Raw genomic sequence first — 27,455 nt, 5'->3', positions numbered from 1 at the left:
AGAAAAAATAAAGGAGTTGATTGAGATTATGAAAGATATTAACATAAATTCAGCCATGGCATTAAATGGAATAGAATATAATATGTACAAAGACATCAAAGACTGTCAAAACATTACATTTATACAAGTAATGAATAAATGGATGGAAAAAGGGATTAAGTACAATGAAATTTGTATGGGGATTTTAAAATTCAAGTACAAGAAAGGAAATAAAGATGGGATAAAAACTGGTGGCCAATAACATTAAATAATACGGACTATAAAATTTGTATGAGAATAACAGCTAAAAATACAATCTAAAATGGAAAGGTTATATGATCAAAATGTTTATGGAAGAAAGGAAATGGGAAGTCATGATTTGTTGTGGTTAATAAGTGAAGTAATTGATGACATTATTAATAAAGGAGAAGAAGTAAAGTTATGATAGGTGATGTAAGTAAGGCATATAATAATATCCAGTATGAAACATTATGGAGAATTTTGCAGGAATATAACATAAGTGGCAAAGTATTACAAATTATTAAATTGATATATTAAAAAAAATTGAAATAAAACAAATGGTTGGATTGGGAAAGATGTGAAAATAACAGTGTTGAAGCTGGACTGTCAGGCATCTCATCCCATGCCGACACTCTGGATCCATCCAGAATAACATAAGCTAGTTAACAAATTATAGAAGCCAGTTATCTTTCCTTTGTATCTAGGCATCATCTGAGATGAAGGAAGTATTCCACTCAACACTAGTGTTTTACCTGCCTCTGTTATATACCTGGAAAATTGTGACATGTCTCTCTGCAGTTCCCCTTTATTATCTCGAAATACTGAAATCTTGAATTTCAGTATCTCGAGACCATAAAGGCAAAACTTCAAAACAGCGAAAGTGCATAAGTGCGAATCCGAATATCTCAAATCCGCGCTTATGCATTTACGCCGCTACTTTACATGAAGTGTTTGGCTGGGATGGTGTCCGGAATTTAAGGTGAGTACGTGAGTGTTTTTGTAAGTTGTATGTGTGGGTTAGGGTAGAGAGGTGGAAGTATGAGTATGAGTGTTGAATGTGTTGGTGTCTGTGTGTGTGTGATGTGTGTGTGTGTGTGTGTGTGTGTGTGTGTGTGTGTGTGTGTGAGGGATTGTAGAATGTCTGGGTGTGAGGTTTTTTTTTCTGTTTACGCGATCTCGGAGTTGGTATATATATGTAAGGGGTGTGGGGGCGCAGTCCCCCCACATGGGGCATGCAGGAGAGCTTGCCCCCCTGCTTACATGTAGTGTAGGGTTGTATAGTTTGTGTGCTGTGGGTGGAATGGTGTGTGTGTTGTGTGGTGTATGTATGTTTGTGATTGTGTGTTTCATGATTTTGGGTTTCGGGATTATGATTTGTTCGCCTTTATAGTTCCGAGATATTGAAATTTGAGATTTCAGTATTTCGAGATTATAAAGGGGAACCCTCTCTGCATATCCCTCAAGGCTCTACATCATATTTGTCAACAGTTATGGTCCTCTGGACTCCTGTAACATTAAAGGTTATAGCACTTAAAAGACAACTCACTGTAGCCCTTTCCTTGTTAGCCTTGTGAGTGATAAGACAGTGTGACTGACAATACAGACACATATAATTTTTTATTGGTGCTGTGGTTTAGAGTGATAGATATGAAGTAGTTTTGCACAGGGTGACTCTATGGGAGGTTTGCATGAGGTGGATAACTGGCCTGATTTTTACTGACACTTAAATCTTCTTATTCTTAAGAGGCTCTGAAAGTGATTGTTTTACAGTTCCAGCATAAGACATCTTAGTGTTATTAGAGAAGCAGCATGGTGGAGGTGTATGATGCACACAGGGAAGGTCTATAGCTGAGATACATTCCACAACTTTGGAAAGGATCCATTATAACTTTGCTACATAAAGGTGGCAATGCTAGTGTCTTTTTACCAGCTCATCAATATACTCTCTCCTCTATCTAAAATCCTAGAAAAGTGCATACACACTAGACTGTTAAAATATCTCATCAACAATAACTTACTTGCCCCACTCAACATGGCTTCAGTCCTGTACACAGCACTACCACTGCCTTACTTTCATTTACCAACACTAATAACAAAGCCTTAGATGCTGGTCTAATAACCTCTGTTATATTATTGGATCTATCCAAAGCTTTTGATACAGTTTCGCACCCTAAACTACTACTACAACTACAGTCCTTAAATTGCTCCCCACGTTCACTGGCTTGGTTCTGCAACTATCTTTCTGACAGGAAACAATCTGTCAAATGGCAGAACAAGCAATCCAAATATCCCCTAAACAAAACAGGAGTTCCTCAGGGGTCCATTCTTGGGCCACAATTATTGAACATTTTCATCAATAACCTCCACAAAGCTTCCTATCTTAGTACTCTAATCCAATACACAGACAATTTTACGATAATCTCCTCTGCCAACAACCTGACCGACCTTCGATATCTAACACAAACAGCCTTCACTTCTATTGAATCCTGGCTAAATAATGCCCAACTTCTACTCAACCCCCAAAAAATCTAAACTCCTAATATTTTCATCCAAACCCTTAAATCAAGACTTCAACATCATCTCACAAAATAATACCAAAATAGAACAAGTAAAATCATCAAAACTTCTTGGCGTCACAATTGATGACAAACTCTACTTCAATAATTACATTCATAATGTAATCAAGAAAACCCATTTCAAACTTGGTAAACTATACAGGCATAAATATTTTATGAACAGACCCACCATGTTAAAACTGGCCAACTCTCTTCTCCCCCACCCACCCTTCTTTATGGTAGCCCTATTTTTACCAACATACATACAACTCTTAAAAATAAATTACAGTACTGCTACTATAAAATAGCAAAATTTGCCTGCAACTTGCCAACTCGAACCCATCATTGTTTTACCTTAAAAAGTATAAACTGGCTCGACTTCTCCCACTATCTACAATACACCCAACTAACACTTACCCACAAACTACTATATAACCCCAACTTTTGCCCCACTCTTTAGACCATCCTACATACATACACCCCTGCACTCTTCAGACCATCCTACATACATACACCCCTGCACATAATCTTAGGTCCTCAACAAACAGCTACTAAGCATATCCAAGCCCAACAAATGCATTGAACAAAGCCTCTATTCCTTCATCATCGCCAAAGCTTGGAATTCACTAACCTCTTCCATTACTCATATAGACTCCTTAAAAACATTCAAAACTGCACTAAAATCCCATTACCTCAATAATCAAACATGTTCCTGTAACAGCTCACCTAAACCTCCTTAAATAGGTCACTGTCTCTGTCACTAGTCTCCATCAAATAATGTCCTTTAACTCGTACACCTTTGTTTTTGGTCCCTAAATTTTTCTTTTACTATATCTCTAGAGCCTATTATTCTACATGCCACTTTATTCTGCTCTTGCAGCAGCTTTATGGACCAAAAAAAAAAAACGAGAGCGAGAGAGATGTGAATGTTGTTTATACATGCCTGTACAAAACTGCTTATAGTTTCCATACTGTAACTACCTTACATTTCTGTAAATATAATTGTTGATATGTATGATGTTTACTTGAACTGGTAACTGATGACTGATGTAAAATTGTAACTGCAAGTGATGTTCCTTATACTCTGTATATAACTGCTCATATGATATGATGTTTTCTAACCTTTCTTGGAGCTGTTCTCCCCGGGCCTCCACTGAAAATGGGTTTCTAACCCAGTGGACTTTCCCAGTTACCAAATGTCAATAAATATATAATAAATAAACACATTTATTAGATATTTACACCTCTCTCAGATGGAATCATAGTTCATTATCTGTGAGTTCAGCAATTTGTATACTGTCTTAGGACACCTAATCCTAAAAGGCTGGCAACAGAGGTGAAATTAGCTGGCTGACATCTTGTCCAGTGTTTAGGTGTTAAATTTCTTGAATTTGCCCTGAAATGGAGCTCTGACACAATGTGATGCAAACCAAAACAGTTTAATGCTTGAACCATAAGTTAACATTTGTATAACGTTTTTACCACATTTACCTATTAACCCTGATCCCTTATGCAATGGGAGTGGAGCCACTTGAACATTTTTTTCTTCGGGGTAGATGTTCACAGAGATAGCTGCAGAACCTACTTTGAGGACACTGCATAAAGCTTAACTAACTACATGGCAGTTATTCAACCTTTTTAGGTGCTGAAGAATGCGTATCAGGGTACAACTTGCATTACAAATGCCTTTAACTCAAAGTTCTAGTGATACCTCCAGAGTTTTTCTGTAGTAGTCCCAAAATCATGTAACAATGTCTTTTCACATTTACATCAACTGCTAAAATCATATATCATGCACACCAATGAAATATTTCATATTAAAGCTTACATGATAAGCAATACAACTGTACTCATACATGATCTCTGTCTAGTAGACCTGGAGAGATATTAACTGTTGTTCACTCAATATTTATGCATATTATTGTAATTTCCATATTCATGTTATTATTTCAAGAACCAAACATGCATACACAGAATTGCTTAATCTCATATGAAAGCTGACATGAAGTTTCACATAAAAATTACAGCTATTTTATTAATGTTGCTAAAACTTTAATCAACAACATTCCTACCGATACCTCTCAACCACTATCCACACCCAGCTCCCAGTTTCCCTTCCTTCTTTTGTCTAAAACAGTTCCTACCAGTACCATAAGAAAATTGCTATCCAAGCTTAAACCAATAACTCTAGCAGCTGATGGACTACTACTGCAATCCTTATCACTTGCTGCAGAAGCTTTAGCCTAACCCATCTCTATTCTCATTAACAGGTCGATCAGTGAATCTCATGTTCCATCAACATGGAAGAGTCTATCATTCTACCCCTTCATAGAGGTCACTTGATCTGCATAACTATAGACCAATAGCTATCCTACCACTAGGATAAAACATCCTCATACAGTGTTTTCATACCCAACTTCCTGTTACAGAAGAACTAACTCTCTTACGAGCAACATGGCTTTTGTCCTCATCATAGTACCAACATTACCTACTGACCTTTTTAAAAAACATCAGTTACCTTAGAAACAGAAATAAACATGTTTCCTCGATTTTCTTACACAAACCAGAAGTATTCATCATAGCACCCCATCCCAAACTACTTTATACTCTCACCAAACTAGGACTCTCTAAACCCAGAATCAAATGGGTGTTTAAGCAATAGAAATCAATGCATAAAATGGCAATCTACATACTCAGTTTACCTACCAATTACAATACGAGTCCCATAAGGCCTGATCCTTGGTCTATTACTAGTCGATCTGTTCACAAGTAATCTTCATTTAGCCTCACATCCCTCCACTATTGTTCAATATGTTGACGACTCCACACACACCTGCGCATCCACAACCATAACAGAACTTGAATCCCTTACTCAATATGACTTTACAGTTGAAAAACTGATGCTGAACCCCCCCCCAAAAAAAAAGTAATGCTATTTACTCACAAAACTGTAAACCCAGAGAAACAATCACTCAGTTACCTCTCTTCAAAACATTCACATAAATATAGTCTCTACTACAAAAGCCCTGGGGGTCACAATTGATGAAAATCTGAAATTTGATGCCTACATTCAATAGTCCATTAAAAAAAACAGCAACTAGGCACACCATCTAAATCCAGCCACTACCTCTAAAAAGAACTACACCAACCTCATATCTCCTTTCCACCAACATTCATGCACCACCCATATTCAGACACCTTCACTCCTTAAAATTGCAAAAATTAGAACACTGTTATATTAAAGTCATGAAATGTGCAGCAAAACTTCCCAATCAAAGCCACTGCTGAGCTGCCCTTAAAAAAACTTAGATGGATCTATCCAGTCGGCATAAATTCATTCAGCTGAAAACTGCTCATAACACACTCTACCAACCACAAAATGTCCAGTGAGTGACACAACCTCTGTTGCGGTGGTATGTAACAATATGGTCCCTAAGATCTGAAACCACACAGAAAGTTTCTGCCTCCAAAACCACAAACTTCCACGGAAACTCACTCTTCTCCAACCATGTAGCTAAACTCTAGCCCCTCCTAATATTAGACAAATAAAATGCCTACACAATTTTAAAATAACAAACTAAAAATTCTATAGCTCAGCACACAACACTGTAAATGTATCACTGGCCCCCTCAAAGCCATAAACCAACTCAACTTAGAATTCACACCAAACTTAGAATCTACACCATACTTCTCCCTGCAAACCACCATAGCAACAAACAGGTAAGCTCAAAGAGTTAAGCAATCCAACTAATCACTAGCATCTTAGTTATTTAGCTGACAAAATCATCCTAGAATGATTTCTTATTCTCTTGTACATCTATGAAGCAAACCATCATAAATTTATGCTAGTTCTCCAACCACAGACCAGATTTATCTCATAAAACCAGTTAATGTCTACTGCCCATAATCTTTCTTGCATATCCAAGCAATTGCTACTTATCACACTCCTGCTCTAACAGCAACTTATCCACCTAACTGACTGTAACAAACATAACTACAACTTAGTATAATTCTCATCACCCTCACTATTACCCCAATGTCTCATTGTCATGTAAATACTCCTTTCAAGAACACTACCACTATGGAACCATAGTCATACTTGTTGAATTATTATGCAAGTATACCATAACCTCACTGTTATAACTACCTGTTAGCATTTCTGTCCATAAGCTTCTTTATTTAAATAATAATTTCTGCCAAAGCTAAAAATCTAATGCCATGATTGCTGTATTAATGCATATATAAATCAGTAACATGTTGGCTTGGAAACTAATATATGTTGTAAAGGGTCTATGACATGGCATCAAAAATCCTTTTAATCGAACGACCTAATAATCGAAACGTCTCTTAACAGAACTCAATTTTGTGAGATCGCAGTACAATTAAGATTGGAACATTTGCCCTTTCCTTACTGTAGTGTGATCTCGGAGTTGGGGTGTGTGTGTGTGTGGGGGGGGGGCATAGCCCCCCCCCCACAAAATTGAGTTCTATTAACGGATGTTTTTATTATTAGGTCGTTCGATGAAAAGGATTTTCAATGCTATGTCATAGACCCGTTGTAAATATATATTTAGAATGTTGTATAAATGCATACATGAATTTCTGAAAAGTTGATTATGTAAATGCACAGAAAACAAAATGGAAATAAATAAATTAAAAGGTTCACAATACAATGAAAAAAAATGTTGTAGGTAGTTTATGGCTAATGAACACTTATGGACATGTTATAAACTGCTTACAAAACATAAAAAAAAAAATATTGTGATTTAAACAAATCAGTTTTAAGACCTGGAATTCAATGAATGATATGAATGCAATTCTGAGGTTGTACAGGGCAGTTGGATTATATACTTCTTTGGTAATACTCACGGTTCTAGAGATAAGACCATTTATTTTTACTTTTTTGTTTATAACTTGATTTTGTATATCTTCAAAGCTCCAATGGAGGCATGGACTTAAAAGTACAGCAAAGTTGAGAGATGTCAGTTCTGTCTCTCGAAGACTCTTCATCCTTCTGTATCTCTTCTTTGAAGATAAAGGATTACTGTCTTGCCAACCAAAATAAAAATTCCCAATACATTTAAATTTCCCCATCTTAAAGGAAATATCATCTGGTACAGAGCCCATGGATTAAGAAGAGGAAATTTCCTCATCAGAATCTTAAAATGGAGAAATAGTTTACTTCATATAGTTCTTAGTCTTTTCCTCTCATCTTCCACACACCTTAGTAGGTGTATGTAATGATCTGTATCTCAATATTCTGTCTCCATTCTGACATCATCTCAAAAAAGGTACCAGTATAGGTTCCTGGCATTTTACTGTGGATTCCTTTACCCACATTCATTATAACCCTGCAAACAACTTACAGTTATGACAAGGGTTCTTTAGGAAAGCCAAGAGCCAAATTAGGTAGCGTTATAGACTGCCTAGGTTTAGAAAATATTCCAGAATTAAGAAACTAATTTTTAATTAAAACATCCAGATCAGACAAGATAAACAAGAAATGCCAATATACGCACTATCAAACATGCTGCTACAGTCCTATCTTCTGGCAGCACTGAAGTCAGTGAGGTGAATTTTTGTACTTCAAAAACTTGCATCATATCCCATTTTTAAAGGGGTTGGGAGTCATTTGAAATGTAGTAACCTCCTGAAAATTTCAAGTATAAGATAAGGACTTTCATTTTGTTTTTTTAGATCCCTGAAGACTCCTTCAGAGATTCCCCTCTAATACAGTTTACCAACATATTATTCTTACTACTTTCCTTTTGCTTGAAATTAAATCCCTGGATTCCAAAACAATTTAGTTTTAAAGAAAAGAACAGTAAACACAGATATTTTTTTGGTTAGACTGAACTCTAGCAGGGTTTTTCTTTTAACTGAAGACCTCTGAAGAAAAATAACAAAAGGTCAATGGGCATAAGACACCATGCAGATAAAATTATTGTGGCAAAAAAAGTAGAGAATGAAACATTCAAAGTGATGAAAAGAACTGAACAGAATTTCCAGCAATAATGTATTTATATTGAAGCCTTGTACACCAACCAAGGTTTGAAAGAATGCTGGTACAATGCTGGACATCTTAGGGACTGAAGAGCAGGTAGTAAAATTTCTGGATGTGAATGAAGCTAGACAAAAGTGGTTAAGTGGATAAAACCTGAAAGAATTTGCTGCTACAGTGACCCTTCCAGAAGATTTATACAAGTACTTGCATATTTTGCTTCATAAGAAATGTGATCATATACCATTCTTAGTGCACATATCGCAATTTTGTGCTAGACTCTCTATATGTGTGTGTATGGGGAGGTTACTTAATTTCTAGGATGCAAAAATTTTGAGGTTTCTGGTAATGGGTACACAGGGAAAATCTATAGAAAGCATATCTTTCATGCTTTTCAGGGTGTAAGCTGTGAAACTCCACTTTACAATACAGAAATTCATAACACGGCACTATGTTCATTGATGGGAAAATGAAATACTAAAATAAATGTGGTATGCTTGATAGGCCGCCTAGTCACTGGTTCTGGTCCAGTGTGACCTTCAAAGCAAGTTCTCTTCTAAGCTTCCAGTGATGTTCCTCACCAAAAGGATAAAGGGTCTCAAAAATATGTCTTATGCTGCCCGACTGAAAGAACTCCAGCTCTATTCAGTCTCATACCGCTTGCTCAGAGGTGACCTGTGCCTGACATATAAGGCCATGTCAAACCCAGATTTGATGAATATGCTTCACCTCATAAAATCTAGATCCCTCAGAACCACAAGGGCGGGAGACTTAAACCTTGACACGGTTATAAATAGAACGTGCTGGAGGGACAGATTCATCACCCAGAGACTCCCTATGCTGTGGAACAAAATCCCGGTACATGTGAGGCAGAGCACCTCGCTGGCCTTGTTCAAGAGGAATCTTGACCAATGGATGGGAGATCGCAGATATACCCCAGGGATTACTTCAGTGTCACTGCTTGACAGAGGCACAGAAAAATGATAGGCATAGTTTTTATTCAAACTAAAGGGGTGGCGAAAGCCACATAACTATGGGCTAGGCTTATAAATGCCCTTGGGCAGATAGCTTAGTATGAACCTATGAACCTATGAACCTATGTATGCCTACTTTGGGGGGCAAAAGCTGAAGACGTTTATTACTCCTGAGGGAATTATCCTGGACATACATTATAAATGGACTCAGGGCATAGATAAGACATTCTGAAAAGGAAAAGTTTCAGTTAAATCCAAAGACACCACTTTTTTAGTAGGGAAAGGGGTTTAACAATTGAATCTAAGTGAATGCCAAGAAAGCCAACAACAGTTCTGCAGAGTATATAAGCTCAAATATTTACTCAATAATTAGGATACAGCATCTGGGAGGGTGGGTAATGGAGCTAGCTGACATTGCATGTGGTAATGTGTGTGACACTGCTAGCTTTGCCAGTCAGGGCATATGAAAATTTAACCTCCCTGGTGTGCAGGGCCAGTGCATGCGATGCTGCAGGCTGTTTCACTCTACTTCCCCTGATCAGTCCTCCAATGGCATTGTGCCGAACTTAAGAATACTATTGGACAGACTTAAAGATAAATGATTCAGATGAGTAGCTGATGGTCAGCTGGGAGCATACAAATGGAAAGAGGTAACATAATTAGGATGAAAAAGTTCTAAAAGATCTGACTAGATAAAATTACAGAAGACCAAATGATAGACATCAAAAGTAGCTGATCAATATGAAAAAAAATACCAGTTTCATTAAACAGCTTCAGAGATGGTACCTGGATGAAAATAACTTAAAAAATGAAGGATAGCATGAATCTATGTTAAAATAACATTTTATTATGTAGCTTTTGCTTAAAAAAGAAGCATATTCAGCAATAATCCATGAGTGCATGTGGATATATCAGGATTTACCCATAGCTAGGGCGGTTTGGGTTTAGAGTCACAAGGAGATTATTACTATTACACAATGACATTATTTAAGAAGGAAATTGTTTACCTTTCTTAATGCATTTGTATAATGGAACTTCAGTCTTCCTCCATGCTATCTTGTGTATGCTGATGTACTATCCAAGTGTATGGGCCTTACATTTTCACAACTGCACTGTACATCAGTGCAGTTGCTGTTTTTTTTTTTAATTGTTTAAAAAAAAAAATCAGGATTTTACATAATTTTATGGCACAAAAATAGAAGGAAATTCAGGTCTTACCTGATTATTCTCAGGTTTTGCTCTGTCCCCAGCTGTTATCAAGCATATTCCAATAAAAAGTCTGAATGCTCAATGGTACTTCAGCAGCTGGACTTTTTTCTATTGGTATATGCTCAATTTACAATAAGCATTTTGTTTGTGCTGGCCAATCAGCATGCTCAGTTTTGAATAGAAATACGCCTTTATTATATAATTTAACTTCTAACAGACTTACAAACTACAAAGATAAGTACAGAAAGTCAAATACTGTGCTTTGGCAATGTTGGAAAACAAGAAGTTATGTACTCAGTATAACGTTGTATGTATGTAGTCCATCTCGCCTCACATTCTTACCCGTGGGTTTGGAGCCGAATATCGGCTCCGACTCGGACGATTTTTCTAGCTCGAAGTCTTTCATTGGCTGGGCTAAGCAGGTATCCCATGGTGCACACTGCTCCATATCCCCAGATCCAGTTTGCTGCAAAACTCAGTTGTACCCCATGCACACATCACATCCAGTTAAAGAATAAGCCAAACAAAGGAACTCTGTAGATAAACAACCTAACCTCCAAATCCTCCAGGAAGGGCGAAGGTTGGGGGGGGTAAGTAAGAATGTGAGGCAAGATGGACTACATACATCGAACATTATGATGAGTACATAACTTCTTGATGTTATGTAGTCCTATCTCGCCTACATTCTTACCCGTGGGACAGTGTCCCTAGCACCTACATCCTGGGTGGCTCATAGGAAAATACTCCTGAGAACTGTGGAGCCAAAGGACAACCTGCCCCTGGAAACCACATCCAATTTGTAATGAGAAACAAATGTGTGAGGAGAAGCACAAGTAGCTGCAGCACATATATCATCCATTGACAATCTGGCTTGATAGGCCATAGATGTAGAGACGGCACTGGTAGAGTGAGCCTTGACTGGAAATGGCAGATCCTTACCTCCTGCTTGGTAGACGAAAGAGATACAACTAGATATCCATCTAGATAAAGTGACCTTGGAGACCAGGGACCCCATTCTGTTTTCTGAAAAGGAAACAAAAAGTTGATCAGACTTCCGGATATCTTTTGTTCGGTGCAGATAGAAGTGTAATTGTCTGTGTACATCCAACTGATGAAATCAAATTCTACCTTGTTTGAAAAATGAGGAAAGAACACAGGCAACTCAATGGATTGATTAAGATTAGACACGGAGGCCACTTTTGGAAGGAACGAAGGGTTTGGTCTAAGAGAGACCCTGTCCTTATGGAAGATTAAGTACGGAGGTTTGATGGAGAGGGCTTGAATTTCTGAAACTCGCCTTGCTGATGTGATTGCTGTTAAGAATGCTGTTTTCCAGGTCAAGAATTTCAATTAGCAGGTAGCTGCAGGCTCGAAAGGTGGTAAAGTAAGGGCTTGTAGAACAAAATTGAGATCCCAGAGCATGATTGGTTCGGACATCGGGGGACGGAGCAACAGAGTACCCTTCAGGAACACTTTGCATAGTCTATGAGCCATGAGACTAGGCTCATTCCCTACATGAAAATTAGAGATCGCTGCCAATTGAACTTTGATGGTAGCTGATGCGGAACCCTGATGGAAAAGCATAGACAAAAACTCCAAGACTGAAGCGATTGGGGCTGTGTAAGGATCAATGCTTTGGGTATGTGCCCAGATGGAAAACCTCTTCCATTTACTAGAATAAATCTTTCTAGCGGATGGTTTATGAGAGGACGATAATATATGAACCACTTCTGGTGAGAAATTATGAAGCCTAACTAACGATGGAAGTGGAGTAGCCAGGCTGTCAGCCGGAGGGTCATCAGGGAGGGGTGGAACTGTCCCGACATGTGTGTCAGTAAATCTGGTTGAGGGTCCAGAGTCCAAGGAGTATCCACAATGTATTGCTGAAGAAAGGGGAACCATACTTGACGAGGCCAGTGTGGACCAATCAGAATCATTCTGCTTCCCAAGAATTGAACTTTCTGAATCACCTTTGACAGCAAGGGAAACGGAGGGAAAGCATAAAGGAGAGCAGAGGGCTAATCGTGAACCAGAGCATCCCTGGGTGACTCCCCCTGTGGGGGGATCAGCGTGAAGTAGTCCCTGCATTTTGCATTTAGGGGGCTTGCAAAAAGGTCGCAGCGAGGCTGACCCCATCTGCTGAAGATTCGCTCTACAACCAGGCGATTCAGGGACCACTCGTAAGGCATCAGAATAGCTCTGCTTAGCCTGTCTGCAATCACGTTGGACTTCCCCGGAATGTACGTTGCCACCAGAAACCGTTGGGAAGTTACTGCCCAATGCCACACTCGCATGGCCTCTCTGCACAGAGGGTAAGACCTGGTTCCCCCTTGCTTGTTTAAATACCACACTACTGACATGTTGTCCAAGTGTATCGCAATCGTCCCTAGAGGTAGAACACTTTGAAGTGCCTGCAACGTAAGTAGCACTGCTCTCATCTCTAAGACGTTTATATGCAGATGTATCTCGTGTTCTTGCCACGTGCCTTGGGCTGTCCTGTTAAGATAATGCCCCCCACCCCATCTGGGAGGCGTCCGTGGTCACCGTGGCAACAGGAATGGGTGGAACGAATGGCCTTCCCCCATCCAAATTGTTGGTGGAAAGCCACCAACCGAGGTCCTGCTTGCATCTGTCCGTGAGCAAAATGGGGTGAGAGAGTGGGAATCTCTGGAGGGACCACTGAACAAAGAGGAGCCATTGGAGAATTCTCATATGCAATCTCGCTAGAGGGACCAACATAATTGTCACTGCCATAGTCCCTAGGAGCTGCAGAACCCATCTTGCCTTCGCTTGCCTCAGGGGCATCAGCATGTGTATCTGTTGTTGTAAGACTCTGATCCTCTCCTGCGGTAAGAATGCTCGCATTCGAATGGTGTCTAATTCTGCTCCTAACAAGGTGACACACTGCGAGGGCGATAAAGCAGATTTTTCCCAATTTATTGTTATACCCAACTGATGACAGAGTAATGGTAGCATCTCTGGTTTGAACTAGTTGATGCCTGGTGGGGGTGGTAAGGAGCCAGTCATCCAGATACGGAACCACCTGGAATCCCTGACTTCTCAAGTGAGCCGTCACCACCGCCATATATGTGGTAAACACCCTGGGGGCTGTGGTGAGACCAAAGGGCAGGGCTTGAAACTGGAAATGACTGGCTCCCAGCCGGAAGCATAGGTGACTCCTGGATGCCCTGTCCATCTTTACATGGTAGTAAGCATCCTTGAGGTTGATGGAGCACATTCATACCTCCTCTCCCAACAATGGGAGAATCGACTGTAGCATGACCATACAGAACTTGGACTTGTGCACATAATGGTTCAGTTGGCTGAGATCTAATATGGGTCTCGGGTCCCCTGTTCTTTTCGGCACCAAAAAGAATCTTTAGTAAGTCCCTAATCCAATTTGGTCTGAGGGGACACGCTGGATGGCCCCTTTTTCTAGCAGCTTTGAGACCTCTGAGGCTGCTTGATCCCTTTGACTGGGTGGAATTTCTGGGATTTTTCTGACTGGAGGAGGGTGTGATGTAAACGGAATGAGGTAACCTCTGGAAATTATCCGTAATACCCATCAGTCCTGGGCGATGCTTTCCCATGCTTCCAGATATAACAAAATTCGACCTCCGACTGGCTCCAGATAAGCACAGCCGGGCACTCCTTCAGGAACGAGAGTAGGGAGAGCCACGAAAGGAATCGTAGTCTCCCGAATTGCGGGGGCCCCCTCTGCCTCTGGGACAGCGTCTCCCTGAATAACTTCCCCCTCCTCTGCCTCTGAAGGGGGGTTCACTCTGTGCGGCAGGAAATAACCTCTGTGATTTCTTGAACCACATCCCCCCCCCGCTGAGCCTTGGGATAAGGCCTAGAAGGAAGGAAAAAATGGACCCCTACGGCAGACAGGGTCTTTCCCTCTTGCTCGCACCTGGTGAGGGTGTCTTTCACTTTGGTCCCAAACAAGGAGGAACCATCAAAGGGGGCGTCAGTGAAGGAAGACTTGAAGGTCTCCGCAAAGTGACACAGGCACAGCCAGGCTTGCCTTCTGAGGGCGACTCCTGAGGTTGCTGCCCTACCCGCTCCCTCGGCTGCATACGAGATGAGCTGCATGGATGAGATGACAATGGAATTGAGGGCAGAGACTTGGGCGTTAACCATCTGAGCCACCTCCTCAGGAAGGTTACCTGCAAGAGTATCTCCTAACTCCATCAGGAGATCTCTCTGGAGCCGAATGAAATGGGACAGGTAATTCAGCGACCATAAGGTAAAGGTTGCTGACGAGAGGGTATGCTTCCCATACCGATCCATGGTCCTAGACTCCTTGTTAGGAGGATGGATGGATGAAGAAGATTCTGTTACTTCTTTCTGAGTGGCTGCCACCACCACCATGGCATCTACAGGGACTCCTTTAATCAGAAACTCTTTGCCCTGGGGGTGGAAAGAAACTTGTTGGGATGCCTGGGCACGGGTTCTATGGAATCAGGGTTTTCCCACACTCTTCGACATATCAAGTCAAGGAGCTCGTCGAAGGGTGGAGACACCCAGGAGGTGGAGGTCTGAGCACCAAAGGCCTTAAGGAATACTGACTCCTCCTCGGAGGGGGCTTTGGACGGCCAGTCCCCTCTTTGTTTCAGTATCTCCAGGATGTCAGAGAAGGAAACATCATCAGAGGATGACTTGGGAGACCCCTCCGATTCCTCGAGGTCAGTATCAGAGGTGAGGGACTCATCCTGGGAATCTATGTGCTTCCTCTTGCACGTCTTCTTTCTAGGGGGCTCCTCAGGCATGAACTCCAAGGGACACTCAGAAAGTTGGGGACCACTCGTGGGGGTATCCCTAGGCCCTGGTGCTCTGCTGTCCATGGATGGGTGGTGATCAGAAGCTCTCACTGGAGTGGTGGGGGACAGAGTGACCGACCCGCCTGATGTAGCTGACGATCTGGCCAGCGCAGTCCGCAGACCGACCCGCCTGATGAAGCTGACGATCTGGCCAGCACAGTCCGCATAGCCTCGAAGGCAGCCCCCCCCAAATCAGAGGAGCGACCGGCCTCCGAGGCCATGACGGGGGTCGGAGTTCCCCAAGCCGAGGCACCTAGAGGAAGGCTCGGAAGTGAAATAAGCCTCAAGATATCCCCCTCGGTCCCGAACGAAGAATCCCGTGTCCCAAACCCTGAGGAAGGAGCCAACGGGGTCGGAGCCGATGTCGGTACTGATGGAGCCAAAGGGGCCATCGGAGCCGGCTTAGTAACATCACATGGCGTGGAACACTCCGGCTCCGAAGACAGAGATGTGCTCGGAGGAGGAATGATCGAAGACAGGGTCGGGAATGATTCCGGAGCCGAAAATAATTTTGCCAAAACCGGTGACTGGAGGAGCCTCTGAACCACCCTATCAACATCCACATCCGAAAGGGTCCTGGAGGATTTGGAAGACAGGGATGGAGATTGAGATCTCCTCTCAGGAGAAACTGGTCTGATACTGGGCAATCAGCTCCTAAGAGGTTCCAATAAAATTGGAGCCAACGCCGGTTATGTCAACACCAACACCTCCTGAGGCCCCGAAGACAGTGGAGCCGAGGAGGTCGATGCAGTTTTTGAGATTTTCTCCGGAAGCTCCGATGAAGCTGACAGAGCCGGAGATCTCTTTTTTGACTTGCCAGATTTAGATTTTCCACTGGGAGACGAATCCATAGCCTCTTCAAAAGAGGGTTTCAAAAGTCCCTTTAAAATTAGCTTATTCTTTCTCTCTTGGAGAACTCTAGGACTGAACGCATGACAAAAACTGCAGGACTCCTGCAGATGAATGGCTCCCAGGCAATAAACACAAATGGAATGCCCATCGGTGATGGACATTTTGTACCCACATTTGGAGCACTTTTTAAAACCCGAAAGTTTGTGTTCCTTGGGATCTTTGGACATCTTACTATTCACACAAAAAGGCAAAACACAAATCTGAGAAGAACCACCAGGCGCTCACACCACAAAAACTCGGGAACGAACACAGAACAGTGACCAAACACACACTACAGAAGAAGTACCAACCTCTCAACAAAAGGGGGTGATGACCACGAGGAAAGGGGATGGCCCAAACCTCTAGACTGTACATACACAGAGGGCAAGGAGAGGAGGACTAGGCCCTCTAACTGAAACGGGCCTAGCCCGAGGGAACAGTCAGCAGGATACTTCATGAACAATCACACAATCACACGATCACACATCAACAACAACACTTTAGACAAATAGCTATGAAAGTAGCTTTGAAATGATCCAAAAAACTTTTCTTAAGACAAGAAAAAAGAGTACTTAGCCACAGCCAAGTGAGACCACGTCCGAGCTACACGAGCGGCAAACGAGATCTGGGGATATGGAGCAGTGCACCATGGGATACCTGCTTAGCCCAATCAATGAAAGACTTCGAGCTAGAAAAATCGGCTGAGTCGGAGCCGATATTCGGCTCCGAACCCACGGGTAAGAATGTAGGCGAGATAGGACTACATAACATCAAAAATTATACAAACACAACAAAGCAATATAAAATGTCAGAACAGAAGACAAAAATGTTCACTCTTAAGGAAGTTTGAACACAAAGACATTTCATAGAGATGTGCAATCAAAAGATGCTTTTTACTCTGATACTTAGCAGCAGTAGTAATGGCAGATACAGGGCTCTATTTTACGGTAGGCTATCTGGGTAATCTTTCTAATATTATCAGTGTTGGCTGGGCATCATAGTTCAGAGGATTAAGGGTACTAGCTATTAATGAGCTCCATCATACAAATCTAGGTTTTATTCCCTCAACTTCCACTTAAATATTGTGCAACTATCAGCATTTCACACAACTAGACAAATGCTGATGGTTCACAACTGAAAACAAGCCCTTCTGGTGTCCAGTTAAAATATATAAGTCACCAAACATCAGCTGACAAGCTGTAACAGTCTATAGCGTAAAGCAGGGGTCTCAAACTCAAATGACAATAAAGGTTGTACAGCTGAGGGCTACAATCTCCAAAACAAAATAAAAGATAGCCTGTGCAGCTAGGAATGTAGTGTAGTAGTTTTACTCACCTACAATTATGCTGGTTTAAGGGCTGCTTGAGACCCAAGGGCCATGAGCCTGAGATCCCTGTCACACAGTGTGTTTTGGGGTGGAAAGATAAATACATCTATCACTGTTGAAAAGACTTGAAATGCATTAGTTTTAGTCACTAACAAGCTATAGTCAAATGGCCTTTTCTCGTAACTAGCATTGGTTTCTGAGTCAAGCCTTTGTGTAACCTGTACAAAAAGATCACCTCAGAAGAAGTTATAAGGACTATGTCATTTTAAAACCATTTTCTTGTTACAATATTTCAGGTACTTTCATTGAAAATAATGTAGTAAACTGTGTATACAAGCTTGTTTTTGCAGAACGGTGAATTGAAGTAGCTTGATATAAATCAGGGTAGTCATGTAGCAGTTGCGGGTTTCAGACTCAAGTACGCCTGGATATAACATGATTAACTTAAAGCTCCTCTCTCTTAAAGTGAGAATTGCCACCAGAAAGTTTATGCTACATTTGTAAAGCCTGCTCATGCAGTTAATTGTTGACTACTCATAAGAAACAGTCCTCTGTCATCTAAAGGACTGAGACTCCATAAATGTTTTAAGTTTCCACAAAGTAATAAGGCCAAGAAAAATCTTATCAGAAGCCATAACTGAGAAATGCTAAGCATACAATTATGTTATGAAAGAAAACAAACTTTCCCTAAGCTTTTCTTTGCAACTCACATGCCCCCCTTCCCCAGCAAACACACAGAGCAAAAGTTTAAGCATGTCTTGCTCCTTATGTCACCAAATCATAGGTTGCATTTTGGGGTGGAAACAAAACAAAACAAAGAAAACTAATGATATAAGTGAGCAAGTCACAATAACAAAAACAAATAATAATGTAAAGTATGTATGTACCTGCAGAGACACGTGGGCAGTCTGGTAACATGGACTCCACTGGTGTGTCTAATGGTTCTGCACTGGACACCCAGTTGCAGCAATGCTGGAAAAAATTAAGAAACAAGTAATAAAAAAAATAAAGAATGATGTGAATATTACAAAGCAAAATATGGTTATAAAATTTTAAAACAATGCATACGCTAATTAAATCAGGGTAGTAAAAGATGCTGATATATTCAGCATTGATATAATGAAACAATTAATGTATGATAAAAAATATCTTCTCTGAACACTGAATGCCTGCCATTGTAAAACTAAACCAGCAGACGGCTGCAGAGTTTTATGCGGTATAAAACAGAGCTCTGACATAAAGTATACATAACACCCAAGTTGTACCTCATTTATGTAAAAGGCTTCAGTTTTTCACTTTACCATTTTTTCCTGGAAAAAAATTTCATGTGTATCACTATGTATAAAAGTACTTCCAAACAAGACTATTAAAAAGGAGAAAAAAGGATTTTCAGCCCATCGATCATGTTTGCAAAAAATGTTTGACTGCCATTTGGGTAAACAAGCCTGTATTGTGTATTTTTAGATTCTTGCTGCCCTGGCATTGCACCATGGAATCCGTCCCTACTGTGGAAAGATCCTTGACTGGTAGATCAAGTGTCTTATTGTATTTCCTTAATTCATTCTGTCTGGAAGAAGATGTCAGCTGTGGTGCAGTGAGGAGAAGAATTTCAAAGGCTCCAGTCCCCAGCAATAAAGGCCAGGGAATGGCTTTTGAATAGATTTGTCAAGGCAACCCTACTGTTCAGGGACCAGGGAGAGCAGGAATAACATAAAGGATGGGTTGCTGTATGGCATTAGAAAGTGAAGTTCACAAAGCATGGCAGATTTTTGTAAGAAAAAGTAGATCAATGAAACTATTGAACTGTGTGAAAAACATGAAAACAAACAGGCCGTCAAGTAATGTTCTTAAAATGTTATTTTATAATGGAAAAAATTGTTAACAGAAATGCTGACATTTTTAGACAGCTTATTAAAATGATTTCTTTAAGTCCTATGTGCAGGATTTAGCAATGAAAAGCTTAATTAACAGTTGGGTATGCAGAACTGAATAAAAATTAAGATAGTCAAAGTTAGAACAGGTACAGCTTTTATAGCTAAGATTTTCAAATGAAATAAAAGAATTAATCAGTCTTATTAATGACCAAATACGTTATCAGTGAGTCTCAAAGATAATGTGCTTGATTACTATAAAATTAACAAATCCTTTACCCGCAACATGACTTAATTGTCTGCAAGAACTACTATTCCCTGAATACACTGTCAAGATATGGAAATGCATGGCTCGTTTTTATCATTCATCACAGCATCCGATATATGCAAAAATCATGACTTTTTAGGCACTAAAAATAGGCCACCAGTGATATATGATAGATAGATTGCTTCAACCAAGAAAAATCACATTTACCATCAAGTTTAACAATGACAGCAATTAACGTGTACCACATAAAAGTAACAATTAAATTCTCCAGAAAAAAACTATTAAAAATGATGTTTATTTCTTAACAGTTTAAACAGCAGTCAATGTACATTTGCTTACATGATTCAGAATGCTAATTACTGTTCTTAAACCTGGATTACTATTTACTATACGTTTAAATATATATTTTATATCTTTGTGCTGATGATAAAATATTCTGGCAGATTAACTATACTTTTTTCAGACTACTAATTAATATTTTATGTAAGCATGCTTTATAAACAGAAAATTAAATGTTATATATGTGCATACTACGAAAAAAGTGTCAGCTCAAGGCTGCTTTTAGTGCCTTGACTGAATTTCTCTTGTATCTTACTGCATTTAGTTCATACTTTTTGATCTTTGATGAAGAAAATGGGGATTTCTCTGACACAGCCTGTAGGGATTACAGTTCTTTATATTTTAACATTTTAAGTCAGTACTGTCAAAAGATATCCCTGGTGATTTTATATTCCCATCAGTCATAGCCTATAAAATTGTAAGGTTAAAACAGGAATTGCTGTTTTATAAACAAGCACAATTCTTTTACTAGACATACAATGGCAGAAACCACACTACAAAGACCAAGATAGTGTAATATGCCTTACTCTGAAGTTTCTCTGTGATAAATTTTATATATCACAGGAGTAAAGCCTTGATTAATTCAGTTAAACTGTTGTGAAACTTATTTAATCCATTGCCATTTATATACTGGTATGTGTTTTACAGACATATGGGTGTTTTCACATTACAACCAGATAATTTTGGTGGAAATCTGTGATTAGAAGTGATACATTTAGAAAATCTGGTGGAATGTAAACTTGCCCCAATCTGCAATAAAAATACTCTTTACTTCAACAAATTCTAAGACACAGTGGAATAATTTTGGGGCCCTAAGCCTCCCAAAATTCTTTTTAAATCACTGCAGCATGTCCTATATTATGCATTTCTGATCTGAATTAACAGAAGACTTGGAGATACTTTACATCAAAATGGTACATGGGCATTCTCAAGAACATTTGGTGGATTACAAGGGTGATTAAAATAAGTCCACCACCGACTAACATCAGTACTAGTTAAGCAGACAGTCATTTTGCTTTAAATGGGCATTTAAATCACACTGAAATAGTTAAAATACACCTATATTGCTTTGCTGAAGGAACGTCTAACTTCATATATCTGTTTAACTAATTAAGGTAGGCAAGGTAGATTTTCTACTGGAGAAGACCGTAATAAGCAAGGCATACATGCAAGTATCATACACAGTCACAGACACATATAAAACACACAAAGGCATAATTCAAAGAACGATATGTGGAATTAAGTTAATAAATACACAACAAATAAGGAAAATCCACTGGGATATGGCAACAATCTGACACCTGATTGCAGCACACAGGTTGAAAACTGTATTCTGTATTATACTGGATTCAACAAAAAACACTTAGGAACTGGAAGAAAAGCAGTTAGGCAGGCAATGCTTTAAACACAATGGGTATGACAAGCTCTTTAATATTCTACCTATGAACCTTTCTCCAGACATTTTCCCCTACCCTAAGGTTATCAAATAATTACAACCAACACTTGTACTTCAGTGCCAGATCATCTTCGCTACCCAGTGAAGTTTCATGGGCTCTATAAACTTTTGAAGGTATGATAATTAGTCACACAGACATGGTCTGTATTTGCTTTATTTGTCCTGATCAATTTTCTCCCTGTCATTCTGTACATAAGCATGTAGGAACCTAGGCATGCTTTTGAGTCCAAAAAGTAAGAGGAATGCTATATGCCAGTCCTAGTACTGCTACTGCTTTTCCAGCTGCGGTCTGCAAGGTGGGAACACTAGAGCAAAGCCAGTAACTTTAATGTCCTGGAGAAGGCAACAGCATCTATTGACACATTCTAAATTCAAAGCCATCATTCAGACATCTACAGATCAGTATGGGTCCTAAACTTTATAATATTAAGCCATAATTAAAAAAAAAAAAAAAAAAAAAAACATTTTGCCAGTAATCTGGGAAGAAGTTATATGATTTTTATCAAGACAGTTACAGGTCTTCTACCTACCATTAATATCTTCAAATAAACCTTCTAATGAGACCTGGCTATGTTTACAGGAAAAAAACAAGTCCAAGCAAGCTATATTGCAGACTTTAAAGCTGAATTTATTTCTAATAAAAATTATAGCAGCAAACCCACGAATCAAAGATGTTTTTTTCCTTCCTTGATGGAAATCATCTCCAGCAGCATCAGCAAAGGGCAACAGCTATATGATTTGCCACATTATGACTTTTAAATGCTCCTTCTCCTCTCTGTCCCACCTTTTTCCTTCCTCACAATGGTACAGTCATGCAGTCTGCACCATATTGCCATAGGTACTCAGCTTATTCACTGCAGGAAACTTTGGAGCTCTGTCTCATCTAATGCTGGTTCCAGCTGTCAGATGGTCTCCATTAAAGATAAAGATAGCCTATAGAATTGTCCACATACATTAAACCTCTGCCTCAAAAAAGTGTCGGCAGTCTAGCTTTACTCTTAAATCTACAGGTGTCTACATCAGAAGCAGGCAAACACTGGAGTAAAGAACAGCTTTTTTTGATACTACCGCACAATTAACAGTTTTATTCTCTAATGCTACCTAGGTCATGTGATTTCATCAGGGTGAGACCAACAAGAGAGTCCAGTCAAGTGCAAGATCAGGCAGTTAACTGATCTCTGAACATATGACATAATTTTACCAAATTAAACTATTAAGTAAATGAATACATCTCACTTTGTTAACAGGAATGCACCAGTCTAAAACCAATTTTCAGACATGATCCAGCTTATAAAAGGAAAACTCACACAGTTAACTGCACAGTCAGTAGTTGACAGCAGAAGTCAGCATCACTTTTGTATATGAGACAATGCAAGAGCATAACAGTAAGCTCTGTAACATTCTCATTCAGTACAATAATAAAATAAAAAACAAAGGTTGTAATCTGCTTAAAGAAGCTTCACTACTTTCTGACTTGACATTTCAGTTACCACAATGATTTGTTGCCCTTACAGTACATTAAGAGTATACCATCGTTCACTTTTTCTGGCAATACTGGTAAACTCATTGACCCTCACCAAATAACTACACCAGAAACTGTTCTTACGTTGCCCGAGGAAATAAAATCTCAGGCCTAGCAGGCTTACTCAGTTAACAAATAAAATAAACTCAGGCACATCATATTTATTATTAACAGCATCATTTAAAAAGTTTAGCAAATGTGATGTTCCTGCTTTTTCCAATACACTAGTATTGTATGACTAGTCCTAATGACAATATTCCAGTTCGTGTGTCTGAAATTTAACAATCTCACATCTCACTGTATGGTAGAGTCTATTTGTCTCTAAACAGGCCAACTTTAGTTAATGCATCTTCACTCTCAACCATCATGGCTTACCTTTTGTAACCAGTCAAGAACTGATTTGCCAGCTTCCTGATGCCACACATTATGAACGGAGTCTGTCAGTGCCACAGCTGACACTCGGCTTTTTACTTCCACCTCTCTCTGTAGCAACTGAAACAAAAGAAAATCTTTATGATTTGTCTTCCTTAAATAAAATGCTGTCTGAGGCACTTCGCAACCTACTGGTGCTACTTACATATGTATATTCATTTTGGATACAATAGTTACTGAAACAACAAAATAATTACGTGAAAATAATGCGCTACTAATACAGCATGAATGGCAAACCTAATGATAAATATTATTTGAACAAAAAATTAATTTGACTAAGTAAAAAGTGTGAACGGTCTAATGATTATGATTTAGAATAATGTGAATGACATTTGAGGTATGGATAATATAACATATTGGTGAATGATGGACACTGGCGTTTTAAAACGTAATAAGAGCAACTTGTAACCTTCTGAGATGGCAGATTAAACAATGCACACAGCAGCCTCATGAAACTAGAACAAAAACAAGATTTAAAGAAAATGAACAATTGCAGTAACCTCACCCCTTTTGCAAATCTTTACTATGCTGGTGACAAAGGGAATGTAACACTTGTGGATTCCCTGTATGATGCATGGAGTGTTTTAGCTTCCCTAACTCAATTAAGCACCCTTGGAAAAAAAGTGATGTATGATATTAGTGGCCTTGGCCTGCCTGGTTTGTATTTATTTATGTATACATTTAGCGCACTGCTCTCAATGGATCATATTCAGGCTCAGTCTGAAGCATACATCCAAGAGAAAGTGAAATCTAAGTTTTATGACGTTTTGGTTAGCAAAATGAAAAAAGAAAACCAAAAGTAATAAATAAAATACACCTGTATGAAACAAGTAAGCCAAAATTTCACCACTTGTGAGGGAACATTCACAGTTCAACTGAGATGCTGCTACTTGTGTATTATGGTTCTGCAGTCTTAAACATGAGGAAAGTCAGGTTAGCTTCCTTCATGCATATAATTAAACATTTCCTTTCAAAAGGTCTAACTGTAATCTAAGCAAGCAATAATGCCCAACAGGGTATGTGTTAATGTGTAACCCCTGGAAGGGCATTAATTACACATTAACACACATCCTGGAGGGCATTATTGTGCTTAGAGAATGGGCTATCTATAAAACTGTTGTGCTTTACTTACTTGTGCATTTTTTTAAGTACTATTTTATTTTTTTCTAATATATTTTTGATGTAAAATAGTTCCTCCAACTAATGTTTCACAGTTGCTGTAGTATACGTTAATAGTGTTGGAGGAAGGATTTTGCATTCAAAATATATTAAAAAATATATATAATTTATTACATATAACATATATATATTTATATTTGCATTTTTTTATTATTTATATTAATTATTACATACATATTTTTTTTTTATTATTTTTTATTAAATATTATTATTATATTACAATATTTTACAATGAAAGATGTCATATATTTTATATATATATACATATATATTATATATATATATAATATTATTTTTACATTTTATCAACAAATTATATATACTGCCACATGTTCCTATTTAATTATATTATATATACATATATTTTATTTTTACATATATATATATATTACATATGTATATATACAAAACATAACATATGACTATTGCTTATATGGATCTATTATAATAATGAGACAAAGGTAATATATAAAATATACTTTTATACAGTTTATTTTTTTTTTTATATACAGTAAAAATGTTTTTATCATATGACGTATAAATATTTAACCTAACCTATGTGTCTTTATTTGTTTATATAAGATATAAGAAATCTTTTTGTACAATTTATTTTTTCTATATATATGATATTTCATAAATTATTTGGTTGTATAAAAAAAAAAATGTTTTATTAATGATTTTTAAAAAAAGTATATATATTTTAAGATGTATATATCTTTTAATCTAACTCTCACACAATCTAATAATCATGTAATGCTAATTTAATATTTATTAGATTACTTAAGCACAGATTATACTACTATATAAGGGTAGCATTATTGAACTGTCGTGATCTAATCTACAAAGCGCCATCTGGTTGTCTTTTTTTTGCTTTTATTTGCGATCAAAGCGTGAAATGAAAATAAATATAAGTTGGTTGAATTACATACTCTAAACGATGTTTGATTTAACTTGGAGCCCTATTATCTGTTTGCGAAAATGATTTAGTCTATGTGAACGACATCATGCAAATTGTAGCACCCACTTCGCACACAAGTAACCACCTCGCTTTCTGATTTAACTGTTACTTGTGGTAACAGTGTGCTTATCCGACGGGGAGTTGTCTTTTTTATACAATGTATATTAAAAAATAAACTAGTACTTAAAAAATACATAACTGAGTAAAACACAACAATTTTACAGAGTCCATTCTCTAAGCACTGGCAGAGATCATTCCCTTCACTCTCTCTCTCACACACACATGCTACCAGGGGATCGTTCATTCGCTTTTGCACTTCACTCACTCACACACACAAACTCTCTGCTTTCATGCACGCATTCACTCACACATGCTGACAGAAACACACACACACGTTAATGTTTCGCTTGATCGATCGCTCTCTCTCCCTCTTACTCTCATATATGCATACACTGTCACACACATGCTTTGTTTTAATTTTTTTTCTTTTTTTCTTTTACACTCGCTAAACAGCAAAATCATTGCTTACGGGGTGTAAAATAACAGCTTGCTTGCTCTCACTTTCACTGACATGCATGCATGCATACACACACACACACACACACACACACACACACACACACACACACACCTTTTTTGTTTACATTTTACACTCACTAAACAGCAAAAGTGCTGTTTAGCAAGTGGAAAATAATGGCGGCCGTTTCATTTTATCAGTCTGAGCTCCATGGCAACCTGATATGCTGCTGAGAAGCAGCAAACTCGTTTTTTGGCAGGTATTACTTGTACATTAATACCCTGCTGGAGAATTCTCGTTCTCCAATCAGGGTACTAATGTACATTAAGCCCATTCTCTAAAACCTTTTGAAAGGTGGGGCAACTTCCTCATACGCAGCCTGATTGGTTACCAAAGCTTCCTGCCCAGTCTTCTTTTCTTCTAGGTCACAGACTTCCCTTTTCCTCCTTTAACTCTAAGTACTCAAGAATGTTGTTGTTGTTGTTTGTCTTTCGGCTTTTTCCCAGTAAAGGGTCACCACAGCGGAACTCCGGTCCACTAATGATTGGCAGTAGATTTTTATGAAACGCCGAGGTGCCAGCTCGACGCCCAACCTTCAACGAAGGCACACCCATTTACGCACGCATGTCTTTCAGACGCTACCCAACCGCGGGGACGACATGCAGACTCCACACAGAAGGCACTCCCAAGCCAAGCCGAGAATCGAACGGGAGAACCTCTTGCTGTGAGGTACTCACGAATAAACTATGTAAATACTTTAAGCAATTTGGTAAAATATGTTTTAACTTCTTTCATTGTTATTTTCCATGTTCAACTATTCTACTCTGCAATTAGACCTTTTCTATATCCTTTTTATATGTGCAATTGTGTTCAAAGCTTTTCTCTCCTAGTCTCCACTGAAAGTACATCATAACCCAGTTGGACAGCCCAGTAAACAACACAAACACAAATACATACCTGGACTAAATGGAAAGGGCTCTGCCTTTAGCACAGAGTAGTCCAGAATGAAATCTGTGTCCCAGATGCAATTCATGATGAATGATGGTCGGTAAAACTGATGCCCATCCTCCATCCTGCTAGCTACAGGGAACTTTAATATCTTCCTTGTTATACAAGTTAATAAGATAAATGTG

At 38.9% G+C, this 27,455-nt stretch overlaps 1 protein-coding gene across 1 annotated transcript in view; it reads right to left on the bottom strand.

Annotated features, from left to right (window-relative positions):
- Positions 1 to 27,455, bottom strand: part of FAM172A (family with sequence similarity 172 member A) — a 2,873,056-nt gene that overhangs the window by 595,825 nt on the left and 2,249,776 nt on the right. The window contains exons 9-10 of the mRNA XM_044064137.1: positions 23,612 to 23,728; positions 18,668 to 18,752 (exon numbers count right to left, since the gene is read on the bottom strand). Of these exons, the coding sequence (XP_043920072.1) occupies positions 18,668 to 18,752; positions 23,612 to 23,728 (202 nt within the window). The remainder of the gene's footprint in view (positions 1 to 18,667; positions 18,753 to 23,611; positions 23,729 to 27,455) is intronic.

This window comes from Protopterus annectens, chromosome 2.part2 (genome assembly GCF_019279795.1).
Source record: "Protopterus annectens isolate FY-2018-M chromosome 2.part2, PAN1.0, whole genome shotgun sequence".
Taxonomy (NCBI): Eukaryota; Metazoa; Chordata; order Ceratodontiformes; family Protopteridae; genus Protopterus; species Protopterus annectens.
The sequence above is the reverse complement of the archived record's forward strand: the minus strand, read 5'-3'. Positions and strand labels throughout refer to the sequence as shown.